The sequence below is a fragment of the Serinus canaria genome, chromosome 1 (genome assembly GCF_022539315.1).
Source record: "Serinus canaria isolate serCan28SL12 chromosome 1, serCan2020, whole genome shotgun sequence".
Lineage (NCBI taxonomy): Eukaryota > Metazoa > Chordata > Aves > Passeriformes > Fringillidae > Serinus > Serinus canaria.
In genome coordinates this window covers 83,990,044-84,008,446 of record NC_066313.1, presented here as the reverse complement: position 1 = coordinate 84,008,446, position 18,403 = coordinate 83,990,044, and the positions used below count along the sequence as shown (strand labels likewise).

The window sequence follows — 18,403 nt, the reverse complement described above, 5'->3', positions numbered from 1 at the left end:
TCCAAATTCAGGGAGCTGCTGCATCTGTTCCAGCAGGAGAAAGGTCAGCGCGAGGGAAAGCAGACGGAGCCTTCTCTGGGCGATGAATGGCAATCTTAACTCACCGTCTGCCAGCCAGCAGATGAGCTGACACCATTTGCATATGTGCTGTACCTGTGAAGGTGACAGAGGGAGAGTGATGGTAGTGGCTGCGCGGCCGCCGCATCCCGCGGCTGCTCCCGGCGCCCGCCGGGCAGGCTGCCAGCCCGCCCGCTCCCGGCCCCTTCTCCTGGGGAGACACTGTCCTCCAGCGGCCACGGCCGGGACTGCACCGCCGCGCTCCGGACAGCGGGCAGGCTGCCCCAGAAGCCCTGCCTGGGATTGGCTTCTTCAGAGACAGTTTCCGAATTCGAGGTGTTCGCTAAGGTGTGGGCAGCCCTTGAGCGCGGGGAGATGGGGAGCACTCTGCACTGTCATACTCAAGGCACCTTCTGGTGCTCTGGATTGGCTCCTAGACTAAATACTGCTTTTATAAATGAGGCCTCTGCTGCCGAAGGAAAAGCAGATCCCACAGGCTTTTTGCTTCAAAAGCAGCATTATTATGGGACATTTTCACACTTGCCCTAGTTTTCACACTTTTTCAATCCGAAAACCTTACTGGGAAGAGGTGGTGATGATTCTCAATTCAGAAAATAGACAGGTACACCTAAAGCCACTAGCAAAGACAAGTGTATGTGCCCTGAATACTGACTATGGTGGTACATAACTATAGTCAATAGCCATTACTCTAATTATGTAGCTTTAAATGTGCATGGCACTCTGCAGACTAAAAAAGAGCACAGGGGCAGACAGTATCAGTACAGCACATTGAGTTTTTCAACCCACTGCTGATTTCCTGTGGGGACCAAATCAGGCAAGTGGTCTGGTAATAGCCTCTGGGCTCCAACACAATCTTTGTTCTGGTTTCCTACAGAGAAGCTTGGCCACTGAAATCTGTGCCAGATCCAAGGTTTCCTTTATCCCAGCCATCTCCAGCTGCTGGAAGAGACCACTGGGTGTATACAGAATACATCCACTATAACTCGAGTTCACGATATCCAGGCTATCGCAATAAAGTCCCAAGATAAGATATCTCAAAAAGCTGTTTATGCAATTGCAAGTAAAAATACAAAAAAATGTGTACGTTGAGTTTCAGGATGTCTCTTTTCATGGGAGAGGCTTTTGATCAAGTGTGCAGACTTTAAGCCAGAATGAAGGCCTGGGAGCTTAGACCCTTCTGAGTATGGTTTGTTTAGTACCTCTCTGGTAGCATTTGTTAGCATGACCTGCCCTGGCTGTAGTACCTAGCTTTGCTCATGAATCCATGGCAAAGTGTGAAATACTGCCAACAAATGGTGATAAAAACTGTGAGCAAGGTGCTGTCAGCGTTCCACTCCATATTAGTTTGAGGATTTAAGATATTCAGTAGGATTTCTGTTCAGGAGTCACCCTCTACTTTCTGCTCTCCCTTATATTCCAGCTACCGCTGCCTGGCCCTTCTGTACTGGAGGATGTTCCGACTCAAGAGAGACCACGCGGTCAAGTATTCAAAAGCGCTCATTGAGTATTTCAAGGTGCATTTTTTATGTCATGTTTATAGATCAATGTTTTTACAGGAGATACAACATCTTACTAGGGCAGTAGCTGTGCTGGGATCAGTTTTTCCCCTGTGAAGTCAGTGATGTTTTGCCACAGACTCTCATGACAACATCTGAGCTCTAGTTAGTTCATTTATCTTCACAAGGGTCCCTCTTTGAAAAATACACACTTTGACTCTTCACAAAGGATGATAAATTTGTTGTACTAACAAAAAGGTATTTTCAGATTATTCTTGGTCAATTGTCTAGTGCTATCCAGCTCTGTTGTGAGTAGAATTTGCAGATTTTGCTGTAAGAATCCCCTTCAGGATTATATCTCCCACGAGTTGAAGACTTTGATCTAGATCAGTCCTCAGATGCAGGCCTTCCACTCAGCAGCATCAGTAGGTAGGACAGTGCAGTGGGACATCTTACCCAGGGAGCTGTCAGAGAGCCCACACTGAGTTCAGCAGGAGTTGTACAGAAGCATCAGAGGGCAGACAGACCACCTGACACGTACTTAACGTGGCACCCTTGGCTTCCCCTTCCTGCTTTGCATCATTTGTTACTGCTTTCATTTTTCATTTCTGACAAAGTGAAACTTCTTGTAGTCAATCCATCCAGAATGTGATGTACAAACACAAAAATTAGCCTTTATCCTTCTAAATTAAAAAAAAAAACCAAAACAAAAAAAAACCAGAATGAATATACAAGTGTTTTAAGACAAACTGCTTTGTGGGACCTGAACAGCCATTTGTCTTTGAACACTGGGCTCATCTGTTGGGGTTTTGTTGTGGACAGAAGAACCTTGAAATGAAAAACATCCATCCTTTGACATTTTGTTACTAAAAAAAATCAAATACAAGCATGAATGCTTATGACCAAATTCTGAACACATGAAGACAGGGAAGGGAATTGACAGATCTGTTATTGTCAAATGGAAATTCAAATCAATGTAATTGCTTCAAAAATTTAGCAGTATATAATTCAACACATTATGTTTCTCTAACAATTACTTGATTTTAGGGGAAAAAATATGTGTCTATTGAAGTACTTTATTTTTCTAGACCAGTTCAGATAAGAGCTATATTAAGAGCAGCTCTCAACCATGTAAAATATCTCCTGCTAGCAGACAGAGACTGTTTCACAGCAAATATAAAGTGGACTTACACTCTGCTGTTTCTTTGCAAAGCTCCTGCTGACACGATGATAGCATAGCTTCGCATTAGAAAGTATTCTCACCTTTAAAAGCAAAAATGGAGAAAACCATCCATCTACTATAATTTTCAGTGGAAAACAAGCCAGTTCTACTCCTTTCATATTTAGTATCTAAAAGCTTTCAAAACCAAGTGACATGAAATGCTGACTGCACTAAGAACTTCCTCAAATATTATCAATCAGAGAAGAATTTTTAATCATACATTTGCAGGGAATATTGACATACTTTTCTTTTGGAAAAGAAAAAAATACTATTGAAATCTCCTTTAGGTGATTTATTTCCATTATAAAAAAAAATGCAGCAGAGAATTAGAAAGAAGGCCCAGATATTCAGGGGCCAGCAGGTATGAGAGAATAAAGAAACCAGGAGAATGGGTTGCAGTAGGGAAAGTGATATAAGAGATCCCTTACAACATTACACTCTTTAGAATCCTTACCCCCACCCTTCTGGTGCAGAACTGAGAGGAAACTGAAGCAATATCCCTAAAACATGAGAAAAAAGGTGTGTGGGAAGTTGTACAGTAAGACAGAGGTTGGTTACATTTACAGTGGAATTATCCTTGACTCCAGTTTTCAAATTTTCCTGCTTCCAACTCTGTAAGTGAACAACAGGCACTAGAAAGATGAAGACAAGTAGTTCTGAACAACATCAGAAAAGAAAGGGGGAAAAAAGAATCTATTCTGTAAAAGGATCAAATGCTGAGGATTCCCAGGTTGGTTCTATTTAGGATGGAAAATGAGAAATATTTCTTTTTTATCTTTTCACACCTGAGCTTTTCCTGTCAAAAGGAAAAAAAAAAAAAAAGAAAAGAAAACCCTCTGAAGAAAGAAACCCTTGTGGGACACTCCAAAGCCTATTTTTCATGTCACGTACCTGGGACATAGAAGACCCAGTGTCAAAATGCAGGAAGAATGACAGGGTACACACAACATTGCCATGATCACTGCTAAAATACAGCCAGTGTTGGGGTGCACATAAAAGATGCAGAAACCCAAGAGGCAATTTGGAAGACACATTAAAACTGAGAAAACAAAGTTCTTTAAAGAGAGGCTTAGGGGATGTGTCCAGTTTGATGCTGAATGGGTTAAGAGATCACTGTGTACATGGAAACAGAGCTGATAATTCACAGATGACATGTAGTTTTGCTGGCTTTGGACCAACATAATCCAAAAGATAGCACTGAAGTTAGTAAGATTCAATCTTGAAACTGTGAAACACCATTTTTTCCTAATTATAGATGATAGACATAGAACAGGACACAGAAGAACAATGCACTGCAGGATTACTCCTGGCCTTGAAATCCACTAACATCTGAAGCCCCTTGTTTACCATTTTCCTTCCTAAGCCATGAGAGACAAGAGGTTTTGTACTGCTGGTACTGCCTGTAACTCCTGCAGTTTACAACCCCTACAGCCTTGCATTTAAAACAGTGTCCATAAACAGGTCTCAAGCTGCAGGACTTCGTCTGGTCTCACATGGATGTCAAGAAGAGAGGGCTGTTCTCCAGCACACAGTTACTTGCAGGTTCAGCTTCAGGGGAGAGCACAAGGAGGTTACTTTCCTCTGAAGAATCAGGCTGGCCATTGCTGAATGTGAGACAGTGGATGGGATGGACTAGAAAAGCTTGGTTTCTTAGACTTCTTTCTCACAGCCCCAGGACTAAATCAGTCACTTGGGAGAGGGGTAGAGTTTTTCCCCAGGTCAAATGGTCAGGAACCAGTGACTGAATTCCCTCTAGCTCCTGGAATTTTAACTACTAAAATATTTTTTAAATTATAAAATCATTTATCCAGTCTCCATTACTGCTGACACTTGAATTTCTCCTTTGTAAATAGAGTGCTTGCCCAAGGTAGTCTCTCCTCAAGCAATGAAATTCTTTAGCCTAAGCACAGTATACCAGAGAGAGTCTTAGTGACTCCAGGTATACAAGAGACCACACTAAATGATCAAATGGCCCCTTCTGGGGTTCTCTGGGGAATCCTTCAGCTATGAAAACCACCAATCTACATAGGCAGTCTCTCTGACCTTGTGAATGCTGCCATGTTTGGACCAAGGGGAACAGCTCCACAAGGAGCAATCATGAGCAAGATTTTTGAGCCTGGTGGTTAAAACACCCACCTGAGCTGCAGATCCTCAGATTCACATCCCTGTGGATGCCAGGCTGAGCAGATTTGCACCATCTTGCAAGTCCTAGGGGAATGATATTTGTCATTAGGGGCAGGAGAGTGGGAGGAAATCTTTCTGATTTTTTTCATCACAAGAAATTCCAGCCTAAACTTTACAGAGTCCTGCAGCACTTTTTTTTTTTTTTCTGAATTCCCAGGATTTCTGTGAAAAGTTTCCATTTCACCTAATATTTTTCTAATCAGTCCCCATGACAGGGTGTTGAAAAGGCTATGTTTCAAGTCTGTTCTGCAGCACTGCTTCATCATTACATCAAACTAGGCTGACTGGGTTTATTACTTCAGGAGGTGCAATTGCATCGCTTTCTTTACATTTCTTTACTTTTATACTCTTTAATGTTTTCATTTTGTAGTATTATATAAATTATATACATTATGAATTACTCTTTTCTTTCCAGAATTCATCAAAAGCTGCTCAGAACCCATCTCCTTGGGGTGCCAGTGGAAAGTAAGTTGCACAGAATCTTATATCAGATTGGCAGTTAGAAATTGTATATTTTTACCTGTGGTATGTTCTGATACTCTTGCGTTTTTAATCCCAACACTTTTTAAATAACTGTATTAACACTGGTTTCTAGGAGCACAGGAACTCCATCACCTATGTCCCCTAGTCCTTCTCCAGTCAGTTCTGTAGGATCCCAGGGGAGCACAGGGGCCCCTTCCCCATCTCCTATCATCAGCATCCCGCAGCGCATTCATCAGATGGCTGCCAACCACGTCAGCATCACCAACAGCATCCTGCACAGCTATGACTACTGGGAGATGGCTGACAACCTGGCCAAGGAAAACAGAGGTGAGCAAGGCAAGGCTTGGACTATTGGACTATTTGGACTAATTGGACTATTCTAGAAGACTGTCACATGATTTGGATCAGGAAAATAACTACTTTGATATGAAACCTGCAAAGTAGGACTGCAGAGATTATTTCTTTCTTCAGTCTGCTCCTAGTTTGTTCCAAAACAGCCCTAAAAAGGCAATTTTGAAAGCTGTCTTGCTCAGAAGAGCTGAGGCAGCACTTGTGACAGACAGGTCACAGACTTGACTGTGAGAAGCACTTCCTGCCATCTGTGCATTCTAGAGAGGAAGGTCTGTGGGAGGTAAGACAGCTTCCTGCCCCCAAAGTCATGGAGCTGCATGGGATGTGTTTAGCCAGACCATGTCAAAAGCAGGAGCACACCTCCTTTCTGCAGAAGGAATGAACAGACCCTAGCTTTCCCCCATCTGCAGCAGACACAGATTGGAACAAGGTGCCTGCAGACTTCTCTCAGGTGAACTGGTTTCCACAAGCAAATGCTTCAGCATCTGACTTAATGGTGAAGTACTCCTTAGTTTTCAGGCTAATTTGTGTATTTAAGGCAGGGACATGGGCAAAATCCAAGTCAAAACAAGGGCACCTAAGTGAAGGTATGTAGATATGAGTTGGGGGGCTCATCTCCCACTGCAGTTGATGGAGCTTTGTTCAATACAAACAACAGTTCAGAGTGCTGTAGTACACCCTGAAAGGTGTTTACTAAACAGCACACCTTTCAGGGTGTACTAAAAAGGGAGACAAGGATACCATTTACTGAGGTATCCTTACCTAAACTGCCACTCCAGAACTCTCCTGCACATCCTGTGTTAGATCTGCCGGTCCAGGCTGTACGTATCAACTCCCTGAGAGCATCTCAAATGGGCACTATGTCCCTCTGAGTGGACATCTGAATTGTCCCTATCCATGGCAGGGGGGTTGGAACTGGTTGATCTTTAAAGGTCCCTTCCAACCAAAACCATTCTGTGATTCTAAGTCCTGACTGGCTAGTTACCCAAATTACTCTTTAGGTTGGGTTGGCCATGTTGTACAGGCCTCTATTTCTCTGTCATGGTAGCTTAAATATATAGCATATCACAAATGTTTCATTGGACAATTGTGTGTGGACTTTTTGATCTACTTGTCCTCAATCTCAGAATAAATCTTGCCCAGAGTCTGTTTCCTTTAGCAAGACTCAATGGAAATTAATGAAAAGCAAAGCTGAAGAACTCACTGCTTTGTTCGTTAAAAAGAAAATTGTTGTGCATCAGCCTGTAACATCATGAACCACCGGGCTTTAAAATTAATCTCCCCAGCACTAAACTTTCATTCCTGTGGAATGTTCAGCCTGACTCAATTTGCAAGAGAATAAAATCTGTTAAAGGGTGACAAGTAGCAAATAAAGATTCACTCCTCTGATGCTGAATCCCTGCACTTTTTTTTTTCCCCTGCAGATTTTTTTAACGACTTGGATGCATTGATGGGACCTATCACCTTGCACAGCAGTATGGAGCATTTAGTCCAGTACACTCTACAAGGACTTCACTGGGTGCGGAATAGTGCTCACTTGTCATAATGACTGTGTGCCATTCATATGGACAGTATCCCTTTAATGGATAATTCAGTTATTCTGGACACTGTGCTACAGAAATAGTCAGCTACAGCATTGATCCAAACAAAGGTGAATATTTCTTCAATACTGAGCAAAATTCTTCTGAGGGTAGACATGTATGTGCACAGAGGTACAATATACAATGATGTCTCTTCAGAATGAATTGTTCTGTATCACTCTCCAAACATTTTCATACACTAGAAATACTGTAAAGAACTGATCTTAATGCACAAACATACCCTTTCTATTATTGTACTGAAAAACTCAGAAACCAAAATCTTATGGGTTGATTGAACCAAGTGCAATAAGCACAGATCCCTGTTCAGGAAAGCTCACAACAGATACTTAACTTTAAGCTTGTACTGAAATCCTGATGACTTCAGCAGAGCTTAAGCACATACACAAGGGCTTTCCTGAACTGGAATGAATGAGGGCAAATCACAGACATGGAGAATTTTTACTGCGAACATGGACACAGAAGTTTTCATATTAATTGTGCCATCTCCCTGTTACTTCTCCACTGGAGCACAGAGAGGAGGTGTGTAGTCCACATTAAGTTGGAGAAAGACAGCATTCCTTCATGTGCAATATGTTTCAACAAATTGCATGCATTTCTTTATCTCCTGTCTTTTTAAATAACTTTATGTCTCGTTCAGCTCCTCACCAACAGTGCAACCTACAGTATCAAGCAAAAGGAAGGCCTGAAAACAGATATGCTGGTAGGAAGAACCTAAAAGAGATGGTGGAAAATTGCATTCTGTTACTGACAGTAAATAGATAAGGAAAAAAATATGGCAAACAGTAATCCACTTAGGAAGGAAAATGTGTTAATTTTGGCTGCACACACAGAGAGACAGATATTTATAACAGTTGCTGGCTTTGCATGGGAAGGCTTCATCCTGCAATATTTGACTTTCATATCTTTTTCATCTAGCAGAAGCTTGCAACATTTTCTTCCAGGCTGTATGGGAGCATTACATGCAATTTCCTTTATCTGAGAAGCTGAGTTTGCTGCTCATCAGGCTAAGAACTGTTTTCTATCATAATCCTCTCACTCTTCATGCATAATCCTCAACTAGGCTTTAACGTTTCTTGATTTATGGGATGTTTTCAGTTCCCGTTGACAGGCTGTGTTTTTCATGCCAGAGAATTAATCCCTCAATAATTGGAATTTAATTTGGGTCAGATGAGGTCAAGGCCAGTTCATATCAACTGCGCTTGCACTCAGTGCATTTTTCTTCATTTTCAGTGGTTTTCACATATTTAGGGGTTTTTTTTCTATATTGGAAATAATTTCTTTTGCAATCAGATTTGCTGCCTTTACTCAAATCAGCAGCTCCAGTGACTTTCAGTTGACTATTCTTGTCCAAGGCATTAGTTGAACCCTTTTACTGTTATTTTCTAATCTAATTTGCTTAGATATTAAGAAATTGTGAGTACAAAAGACTTTCAATAGAAGATACAAGTAGAAGTAGCCACTGATACAAATGGTTGATTAATTGATACTCGCTGCCTTTATTTTTCCATCCCCATTTTTGAAGAGCTGCATTTTGAAGAAAAGATACCAAACAATATGGCACAATTTCTCAGTCAAATGTCTTTGGTAGCACAGACTCCATGTACCCCATGGTAAAGAGTGGGCTTATGAGCACACTGAGTCCCACATAGCTGTGTTTTTCTGCCGAGGCTGCTCACCATAACTCCAGCTCAGACTCGGCATTCACTGTGCTCTCTGAAGCAGCCACCAAGGAACTGCTCAGCCCCAAGCCATCCTGGGCCAATATTTTGTGCCCATCGGTGCTCAGATACTTCCCCCCAGGAGAATGCCTGTGGCTGTGGCCACCTCTTAGCATGGACTTGAGTGTTAAAATGTGGCTGGCTTTAGGATAGAACATGTACTTGCCTTTAAATGACAAAATATGTGACCTCTGAGTCCTGCTATCACCCTTAGCCCTGGCTGTCACCCACCCCAGAAGGAACACAATTTGTTTCGTCACAAGTATCGTGGAGAACTCGATCGGTGCCTTTCAGTTTATCACTTGCCTGATCTCCAGCCGTGGAAGGAAGTCTGTCAGGATTTGCTAGACTAGTTGCAACAGATTCTGTCAGCTGCTTCAATGCCATCCACAGGTACTGCAGGATTTCTCCTCAGATCAGGAAAGTGAAACTCCAGCTAGATTAGCTTCTGTTTTCTTTGACGGTGCCTATGACGTTTATCTTCAGATAAGTTTGGGGGTTTGGGAGCCCTTTCTGATATTTAATGTTGAGAAATTTTTGAAGTAACGTATATTACTTGCCTTAAATGGAGTTTAGTTTTATTGCACATGTGGCATTTGAGTTTCAAATATGGAACTTTGAAGCATGTTTATTTTACTAAGATCGGGATATTTTTCTTAATCATGATGAACTCTTTGTATGGATATAATATGTCAAGAAACTTCAAAGAAATGCAAGAATCAATGGTGTTCTGTTGTAACATTTCCAAGTACTAAGCATCTCTGTAGATGATTGTCCTTTCCTGTACATTGCTCTCATATTGAGTTATTTCAGCTAAAATACCTATTGCTTCCATGGAAATCTTACTGATTTTAGTTTTTGTGCTGGCGTCATCTGTGTTGTCTGATGAGCACACTGAGCCTTAATTTCTGGTGGTGCAACAGGATGAGTGGATTAAAGGGTTTGGCCTTCTCTCCATAGGGTTTCTCACAGCTAAACTATTTTAGCGAGGTTATTTAGAATACTCTTCTGTGCAGGCTATTTGCTCTGTAGGGTTGCTGCTGATTGGATGTCTGAATGTGGCACAGTGACAACAAATACTTAATTTCATCTTCTTAGGGACTGGTCGTCAAAAATGCATGTGACTTCAGGTCTGGTCCAGTTGAGCATATGCACCACTTTAAGAACCTGAAAGTCTTAGGCATATCACACTGTGAGTCAAAGATGCTCTGTGTGTTTTGGATGGGACCAGAGGAGGCTGTCCTTTTTTGCAGTTCCATGAAACACACTGACTTATTTAAATCTGCTGTAAAAGTCCAGGAACATGCAGGCTTCTTTAGCCATAGCAACATTCAGGTTCAATTTTGGAAAAGTAAAAAGTCATTCTGTACAAATTCAGAAGGATTATGCTGAAGGAAGATGTTTGCTTACAAACAGAGGCTTCTGAATCAGGAAGAGTTCATACAGCAATGGGAATGGATGCATAAGAACTGTGTATTGCAGGTGGGCTTGACAAATCCAGAACAGCCTATAGGATCCTCACAGACAGCAAGATCATACAGAGCCCTTGGCCTTAAACCTTTATAATATGGCATGGTGGCATGAGTGTCAGGTAAGAACAAAGCATATGCTGAGGTTCAAGTGTGGTCAAAAGCCAGGCATAGTCCTTCCTGTCACATGGCAGGATACCCAAACCCCTTGTTTGCCTATTTCTTTTGTTCAAATAACAGAGCTCCAAAGTAAGAGATTATAGTGAACAGAAGACCTTAGGTAAAGGAGGTTAAGAGGATCAAGCCCTAAGTGTAGATACAAACACATATGTATATACTGTAAATCTAAATAGTGATAAAAGTCACTCAGCATGAAGGATATTACCAGTGCCTACCATTGATCATCAAGTACTCATCACTGAGCAGTAGTTGTTGTCAAAATAGTTTGTGTAGCTAATTAATTTATATGAAATGCACCTTTGGGACTGTGCCATAGTATCTCTTTTGTAATACAAATGTTCAACCATTTTTCATGGCTACTGATTCAAGTCTGAAATGTCAGGATATCTTTTCTTCCCCAGATGAGAACATACACTTAGACCTGGCTAATCTGTACTTAGTTTATCTACCCAAGAGATTTTAGTAGTCACCAGCCTTAATGCGTGTACAGTATATGCTATTCACTGACTTAGTTGTAGGTTTTAATCCAAATGAAATTGGAATTTCCAAAATGACTTGGATTAATGGCATCTGCCTAGATATCCCACAGTTGTGACATTAAATGATTCATGATTTTAAGCAAGAAAGTTTGAATTTTATGTAAATAACAGTGGATGAATTCCTTGATCTTTCTACAAGACGATTTTTTTAAAATTAAAAGATTGTCAAAGCAATAGGTTTTTTAACTCTCCTAAATTTTTGGCAGATCGTGGGTTCATGGTAAAAGCTATATTAAGAATATCTCCTTCTGCAATATGCCTTGTCTTTACATAATCCTCTTAATGCTTAATATGTCAGAAAAAAATGTTTCTTGTCCACAGCAATGGCAACATTTCCTTCCCCCATTCAGCAAGAATCCTCAAACTAAAGAATAAAATCTCCTGGCACAATAGAAGTACAAAAAATGCCTGAAGTATACAGACTTGTTAAGGTAACAGCAGAAGTCTGTCTGGCACATACCTAACATGCCTCTCATTTTGTTATCTTTTGTTACAATATACATCACATGTTTGACCTCACTGTGTTTGAAACTAAAGAATCAGTCTAGTTTTCATGTCTTAAAAATGCCTGGTTGGTCTGATCAGTATCATAATTATAACTATTACATTAGGTTATGTGCTGTACACCGAGGGCTTCGGGAAGGCATGCAACCACAGATAAATTTGTCAGAATGCATTCAGAAAAGCATTTGGATGGTCTTATGTCTGGTATGTCTCAAAAAATGTGGAACTATGTCTCTGAGCCAATATTGTTAGCATGAAAAATTAGCTACTTTACCCTCTCCCACAAAGATGCTGTTTGTCCTCAAAAAGGCCAAGCCTCCATTTCCAGCATCACTGGCCCCAAGCTGTAAATTGCTCTTAAGGTTGATTAACAAACTGGGAAAGTCACTTTAGGTCCTGTTTGAGCTAACCTGACTAAAGCTGCAGAGAGGAAAACACTAAGATGTAGAGCATCCATTGGTCTTTCAAAAGGCTATGGTTTTCTTCAGTGAGATGGGTGCTATTTCTTCAGCTGGGGCTATTTCTTCAAATAATTCCTCTGCCTCCACTTGCTGTCTAGCCCTGTTGCTCTTGGTAGCCCACAAGTGTTCCTGTCTTTCAGGGGTGTTTCCTACTTTGGCAGCCCAAGCTACCTTTCCAATGGGGTGCTGGAACACAGAGTGAGAAACTCAAAGGCTTTTGCCCCCAAAACCAGCAACAAATACACCAAGGCTCCTTCACTTTGCAATTTGTGTAGCTTGAATTTCACACACTGCAGCTTGAAGCCCAGCCTTATCCTTGCTGCCCTCAAAGAATTCCAGAAGGTCCAAGGAAAACAACAGAATTAAGGAAGGGGGGCGGGGGGTGGGAAGGGATTTTCTCTGTCCCATGGCACTTAGTTTTTGGGAGCAAATACAGTGAACAGCATGAATGATAAGGCACTCAGGTCTCATGTTTCTCATATGTACTAGCACAGGGATACTTAACATTTATCTGCCTCATAGGGCTTTATGAGAATTAATTAATGTTTGCAAATCACTCTGTATCCTCAGAAGGAAAGTGCTGTTGAAGAGCTATGGAAAAAAAAAATGCTAAGTACACTGGATGAATTTCACCCCTGAGTCCAGAGCTACAAGACCCACAAAATCCTTAAATACTATGTAAGCTCTTGGTGTAAGCACCAGAGTGTATAAAACTTGTGCTTAGAGCCAAGGGGTGTCACAGTGTAGGTGAAATTGCCATTCCCAGAGTATCTATGACTTTGATCCTGGCAGAGAGCAAGAATCACAACAGTACATAATGAGACAAACAGCACAGATTAACAAAGTACTGCATGGCCATCCTAAGAGTTTGAAGTCTTGTAATGTCTTTCAGTCACTTTGTATTTCTGCAAAAGAAATTTGTACAAAGTATGTTCCTCAAAACAGCCTCAAGTGTTCAAATAATTCATTAATCCAAATCCAGCTTCACATAACTTCAAATCAATGGAAATTTTCTTTTAGCATGGTGCATTGCAGAGAACTAGTTGCTTAACAAAGCATTTTTTTAAAAAGTCTCTCGTGACAAAATATGTGTCTGATTTTGATGCACATTACCAGTAACCAAAGTGGGAAGTCAAAGATTGGTTGGGAACACAATGTTCTCCTACTCTGTGTGCGAGTGACCTTCCCAAATCACACCATTGTTAGACAGTAGTCCCAGGGCAGACTTCCAGCTCTGTTCTGACACACAACAGAGACCCATAGAAGTTATCAATAAAGCACTTCACCAAGGACTGAACACCAGTCAAATCAACAAAATATTTCTAACGTGGTTCATGTTATTCAGTCAACACTAACAAGTTCTTTCTTAGAAGTAGTTATCCTTTTCTCCTCCACTTGGCATTCTTATATGTGGAATTCTCACCCTGTCAACAGACATGAAAGAAAACATTTCCTGAAGGAACAAGCTAGACACAGATAACATTATAGAATTTACCAAAGGACAGGCCCTTCTTATTCTTTTTCTCACTTCCATTTTGGAATACACCTCTATTTAAAAAAAATATTTTCCTTTGCAGTTTAATTTATCATAGAATCATAGAAAGGTTCAGGCTGGACGGGACCTTGAAGATCATCTAGTTCCAACCCCACTGCAGTGGGCAGGGACACCTTTCACTAGACCAGGTTGTTCAAAGCCTCATCCAGTCTGGCCTTGAACATTTCCAGGGATGGGGCACCCACAGCTTCTTGGGGCAACCTGTTACTGTGTCTCACCACACTCAGAGTAAAGAATTTCTTCCTTAGATCCAATCTAAATTTACTCTCTTTTAGTTGAAAACTGTTTCCTCTTGTCCTGTTACTACAGGCCCTAGTAAAGTCTTTTTCCATCTTTCTTATAAATCCCCTTTTTGTACAGAAAGACCACGGTCACAGTAAGGTCTCTCCAGAACCTTCTCTTCTCCAGGGTGAACCCCAGCTCTCACAGCCTGTCTTCATAGGAGATGCGCCCCATCCCTCTGTCCATCCCTCTAACCATCTCATGGCCTCCCCTGAACCTGCTCCAACAGGTCCATGTCCTTCCTGTACTGGAAACCCTAGAGCTGGACACTGCACTACTGGTGCTGTCTCACAACAGCAGAGGGGAGAATCACCTCCCTCAACCAGCTGGTCATGCTTTTTTAGCTTTCTGGGTTGCAAGGGCATATTTCTGGCTCATGTCCAGCCTCTCATTCACCAGCACCCCCAGGTCCTTCTCAGCAGGACTGCTCTCAATCATACACCCCTCATCTGTATTGATACTGGGACTTGGACAAACACAGGGACAGGACCATGTAATTGACCTTGATGGGCCTCATGGGGTTCACATGAGGGTCCTCTCTCTCTCTCACTCAAGGTCCTTCTGGATGTCAAGGTCCCTTTCTGCAGTTCTAGACATTTTCTTCAACTCCATCTCCTGGCTTGCGACGTGCAGGACAAGGGAGAGTAGAAACTGGTGGCAGGAAAAAGGTGAAAGGCAGTGAAGAGCTCTCCAAGCAGTTCAGGACCTTCCTGCTTGCTTCACATTCCCACCCCATCTGTGGGATTGGCATCCACCTTCCCTCATTATTTCTAGCAAGAGAATTCAGTTCCCTCTTGAGGAAGGACAGTGAATGCTGATGAGTCCATGCACAGTTTTTGACATCTCTTCTCCTCAGCAGGGAAAGGCAGATGGGAGGGACCAGTGATCTGGGGACCAAAAGCCCTTGGTGCTGGTGACTCGAATACCTTGTGTGAAACAGCAGGCAGCTGGAGGGGTGCCAGCAGCATCTCCTGGCCCAATGCCGTGGCCTTACTGTGCTACCAATCCACTTGTGTGAACTTTGCCACATCATGGCCCTCCAGTAGAACCAGCAGGAACTGGAGGTCTCACCTGTACAATGCCATTCCTTAGGCCATGGAGGATACACAGTCAGCCTTGTAACAATTCACTGGGATTAAATAGGAAAAGAAGGTGGAAAGAGAGAAAAAGGATTCTGATTTAAACACAGAAGTTGGAAATCACCTCATCTTATACTGAAGGTCTAAAATAAGCACAATTAATCTCACCCTAGAAATGCTTCTTTGTATCCACTGGCCAAAAAGGGGGGTTTAGGTAACAAGCTCAGATACAGAAGTGCTATAAATCCCACTCCAGGTTCACAGTCATACCTGTTGCTGACAGGAATGCCTGATGAAATTGGTGAATATCTCTGGATGCACTGAGGCAGAATGAGGCTGAGATCATGTTGGGAGGGAGCACATATGCAGGAAAATAGGCATGTGGTAATACCATTTATTTCTCTGATGTTTCAAGCATATGTTTCAGACTTGGACCACCTCTTGACCACTCTATAATTTACTAGACCTAAATCCAAAGTAGATCCTTGAGAACTGAATGTGCACCTTTTTCTATTAAGATTACTGAAATATCAAAAAAATACATTTTACAGTTTACTAGACAATTGCAGGCACTTTTTCCTTATGTTGCCTGGAAGTAGAGCTGGCCTCTTTTGAAAAAGGAGAAAGTTTTTCTGTAGATGATGAAGGAGATGAGATTGGCTATGAGCCTAAGTGAAGCCAATATTACTCCTTTTTATGGAAATTCAACAGCATTTTTCAATTAATTATGTGAAAATGGGAATTTTATCCATGATGAACAGCCCATAGGCCACACAGAGACACCTAAAGCTCGTGGCCTGCCAGCAGACCAGTGAATGCCACAGCAGCTCCTAGGGCTGGTTTCCCTTGCTGTTGGTGGAGGCAGAAAGAGCCGTGGTATATTGGGAGCTCCAGAGCAGCCAGGTCAAGGTGCTTGCAGTGCCATTGTCTCTTTCCATGGATAGCAACAGGACGAGCAGGAGCCAAAGCAGAGGAGCCATGCAGTGTGAGAATTGCTCTCAGGGCAGTGATCCCTGGTCTTCCTGTGCAGGGGCATTGTTCTGTGCTGACCATGGCAGATGGAGACGATAGCCAGAATAACAAATCATGGCTGCACACCATACTGCTTTTGGCATCTCCCTGCCGTCCTGGGCATATTATTTATGGAAACCTGGACCACAGTGGTGTCTGCTGGCCAGTGCCATGTTGCAGTAGGCATCCTACAGAGACTCTCCTTGGAGTTGCCACCATGCAGAAGTCAAAAATAAACCACACTGTGGATAGGTGAGGGAAACAAATGGGGGGGGGGGGGGGAGGCAGTACAGGGTGGACAAAATAACAGGAGGCTTACACAGTGTCATTACTTCTCCTGCCAGTTGCAGCAATCACAGGGTTCCCTCCCCATTTCCCATGCTGCACGTGGCACCAGTGGCTGAAAAGGCAGTGTGGCAATCCCAGTGTGGGATCAGCTGTTGGCCGGCAGTGCAGACAGCACACGACAAGGTACTGGAGCATTGCGACTCTTCCCCATCTCCCTTTTCACACAGTGAGCTCCTGAGCGAGGTTCCCTGGCCAGGTGAGGTATGCAGAGACCAGTTTATGACCAGAATTATTTTTGTAACAAACCACAGAGGTTCATTTCCATATTTCGTTTATAGCCATGAACGTCAGTGGATTTTTTGTAAAATTACTCAAGTCGAGATGGCTTTGTTTGCAGCTCATAAAAGAACGCTCATGTTGCTCCCTGAGGATGTGCTACCCAAGGCCTCCCCCACCCTGCTACAGCAGTTCATCTTTCTGCTGACCATAATCCCACACTATGTCCCCATACAGCAGGCGATACTGTTTACACAGGTTAATAAACGGAGTATTCTGTACAGTAATTTATGCTGTAAAGTATGTACATATGTCACAGTAGCAGTCACAAATGCTTTAAACTGCCTTATTTATTAGAATGGCTAGCATTTTCCCCCTTGCTCCAGAATACTTTAAATTATTTTTATCTTTGCATTAGGTATTTTTTTAGTTGCTGCATTTTGACCCAATTATTGAAAAAAAGGTTTTTACAATAAATAAATATCTAAAATTTAAGTAGAAATAGCAAATTTACTGCCCATCCAACTAATATAGCTCTGATTATGATTACAAATAAATATGGTATACTCTTATCTGTGTATCATAGTATATGCCAGAAATCATAGTCCACTTGTGATCAATACAAACAAGAGCTTTAGTAACTTTCACCTATTTCATTCTTCCATTGTGAGACAAAAATATAATAAAATACTTAATGTAAAATGTCCCCCGTGAGAGCCCAGGTCTTATTCCTCCCTCAGGCAAAACTCACATTGGCTTCAGTGAGAGATTTACCTAAGTGCAACATAGGGACATTACAAAAATAACTATATGGCATATAAACAGTACTTGTGCGTTGTAGTCAGTCCTCTCCTCTTTAGTGAGAAACATAGGGTAAATGCCACATCTGTAATGCTCCTCTGTCTCACTGCTTCCCTTCTGCTCTACGAGTAAAAAATTAGGATTTAAAACCGATTGTATTTGTTCCATTCACTCAAAATAAATAGAAATATTTTGGGGATCAGTTCCAAGCCAAACTAGAAAGTAAAAGAAAATGTTGCTTTTGTTCATTTTCACGTATGTTACACAATTAAACAGGATAATGCATACAAAGGCAATGAAATTATTAATTACTTGTTTTACTGTTTGGAGATTTTGCTATGTCCACAGTTCATGTAAAACTCATGTAGCACAGTTTCTGGGATGGTGAAAAATCCTACTATAATGTAACAGAATGAGCCTTAAGGATTTGTAAGAATAAGCACTTTTATATTAAAAAGCAAATATTAATTCATCAGTAATATTACTTTTTTAATGTGACAATAAACCATGAAATCAACATCCTTCTGTCTCAATTATGCCTCATCTGTCTCTTTCTTAAACCTTTTTCCAAGGAAAGCAATTGCCTGGTTTTGTGTTGCAGCTTTTGAATCCCATCAGAGTCCCCTGTGTTCCTGCCTAAGTCACATACCCTCATCTACACTTCCTTTGGGGGTGAGCTCATGAAAGCTTTGTACAAGGAAGGAGGAAAGGCTCTTTCATTACAGCCCATCTCAGTAGCAGGACACCAGTTTTAACAGGGGTGTCTGGCAGAAAAAAAAAATATGTGAAAAGCGGCAGCTCTCAGGGAAAAGGAGAGCAGTCACT

The 18,403-nt window shown here is 41.8% G+C and overlaps 1 protein-coding gene across 1 annotated transcript in view; it reads left to right on the top strand.

Moving 5' to 3' along the window:
- The window catches only part of AFF3 (ALF transcription elongation factor 3), a 326,498-nt gene extending 308,415 nt beyond the window's left edge, over nucleotides 1-18,083 (top strand). The window contains exons 18-21 of the mRNA XM_030234927.2: nucleotides 1,499-1,592; nucleotides 5,396-5,445; nucleotides 5,576-5,790; nucleotides 7,239-18,083. Coding sequence (XP_030090787.1) covers nucleotides 1,499-1,592; nucleotides 5,396-5,445; nucleotides 5,576-5,790; nucleotides 7,239-7,360 — 481 coding nt within the window. The 3' untranslated portion in view covers nucleotides 7,361-18,083. The remainder of the gene's footprint in view (nucleotides 1-1,498; nucleotides 1,593-5,395; nucleotides 5,446-5,575; nucleotides 5,791-7,238) is intronic.
- Nucleotides 18,084-18,403: the final 320 nt, after the last annotated feature.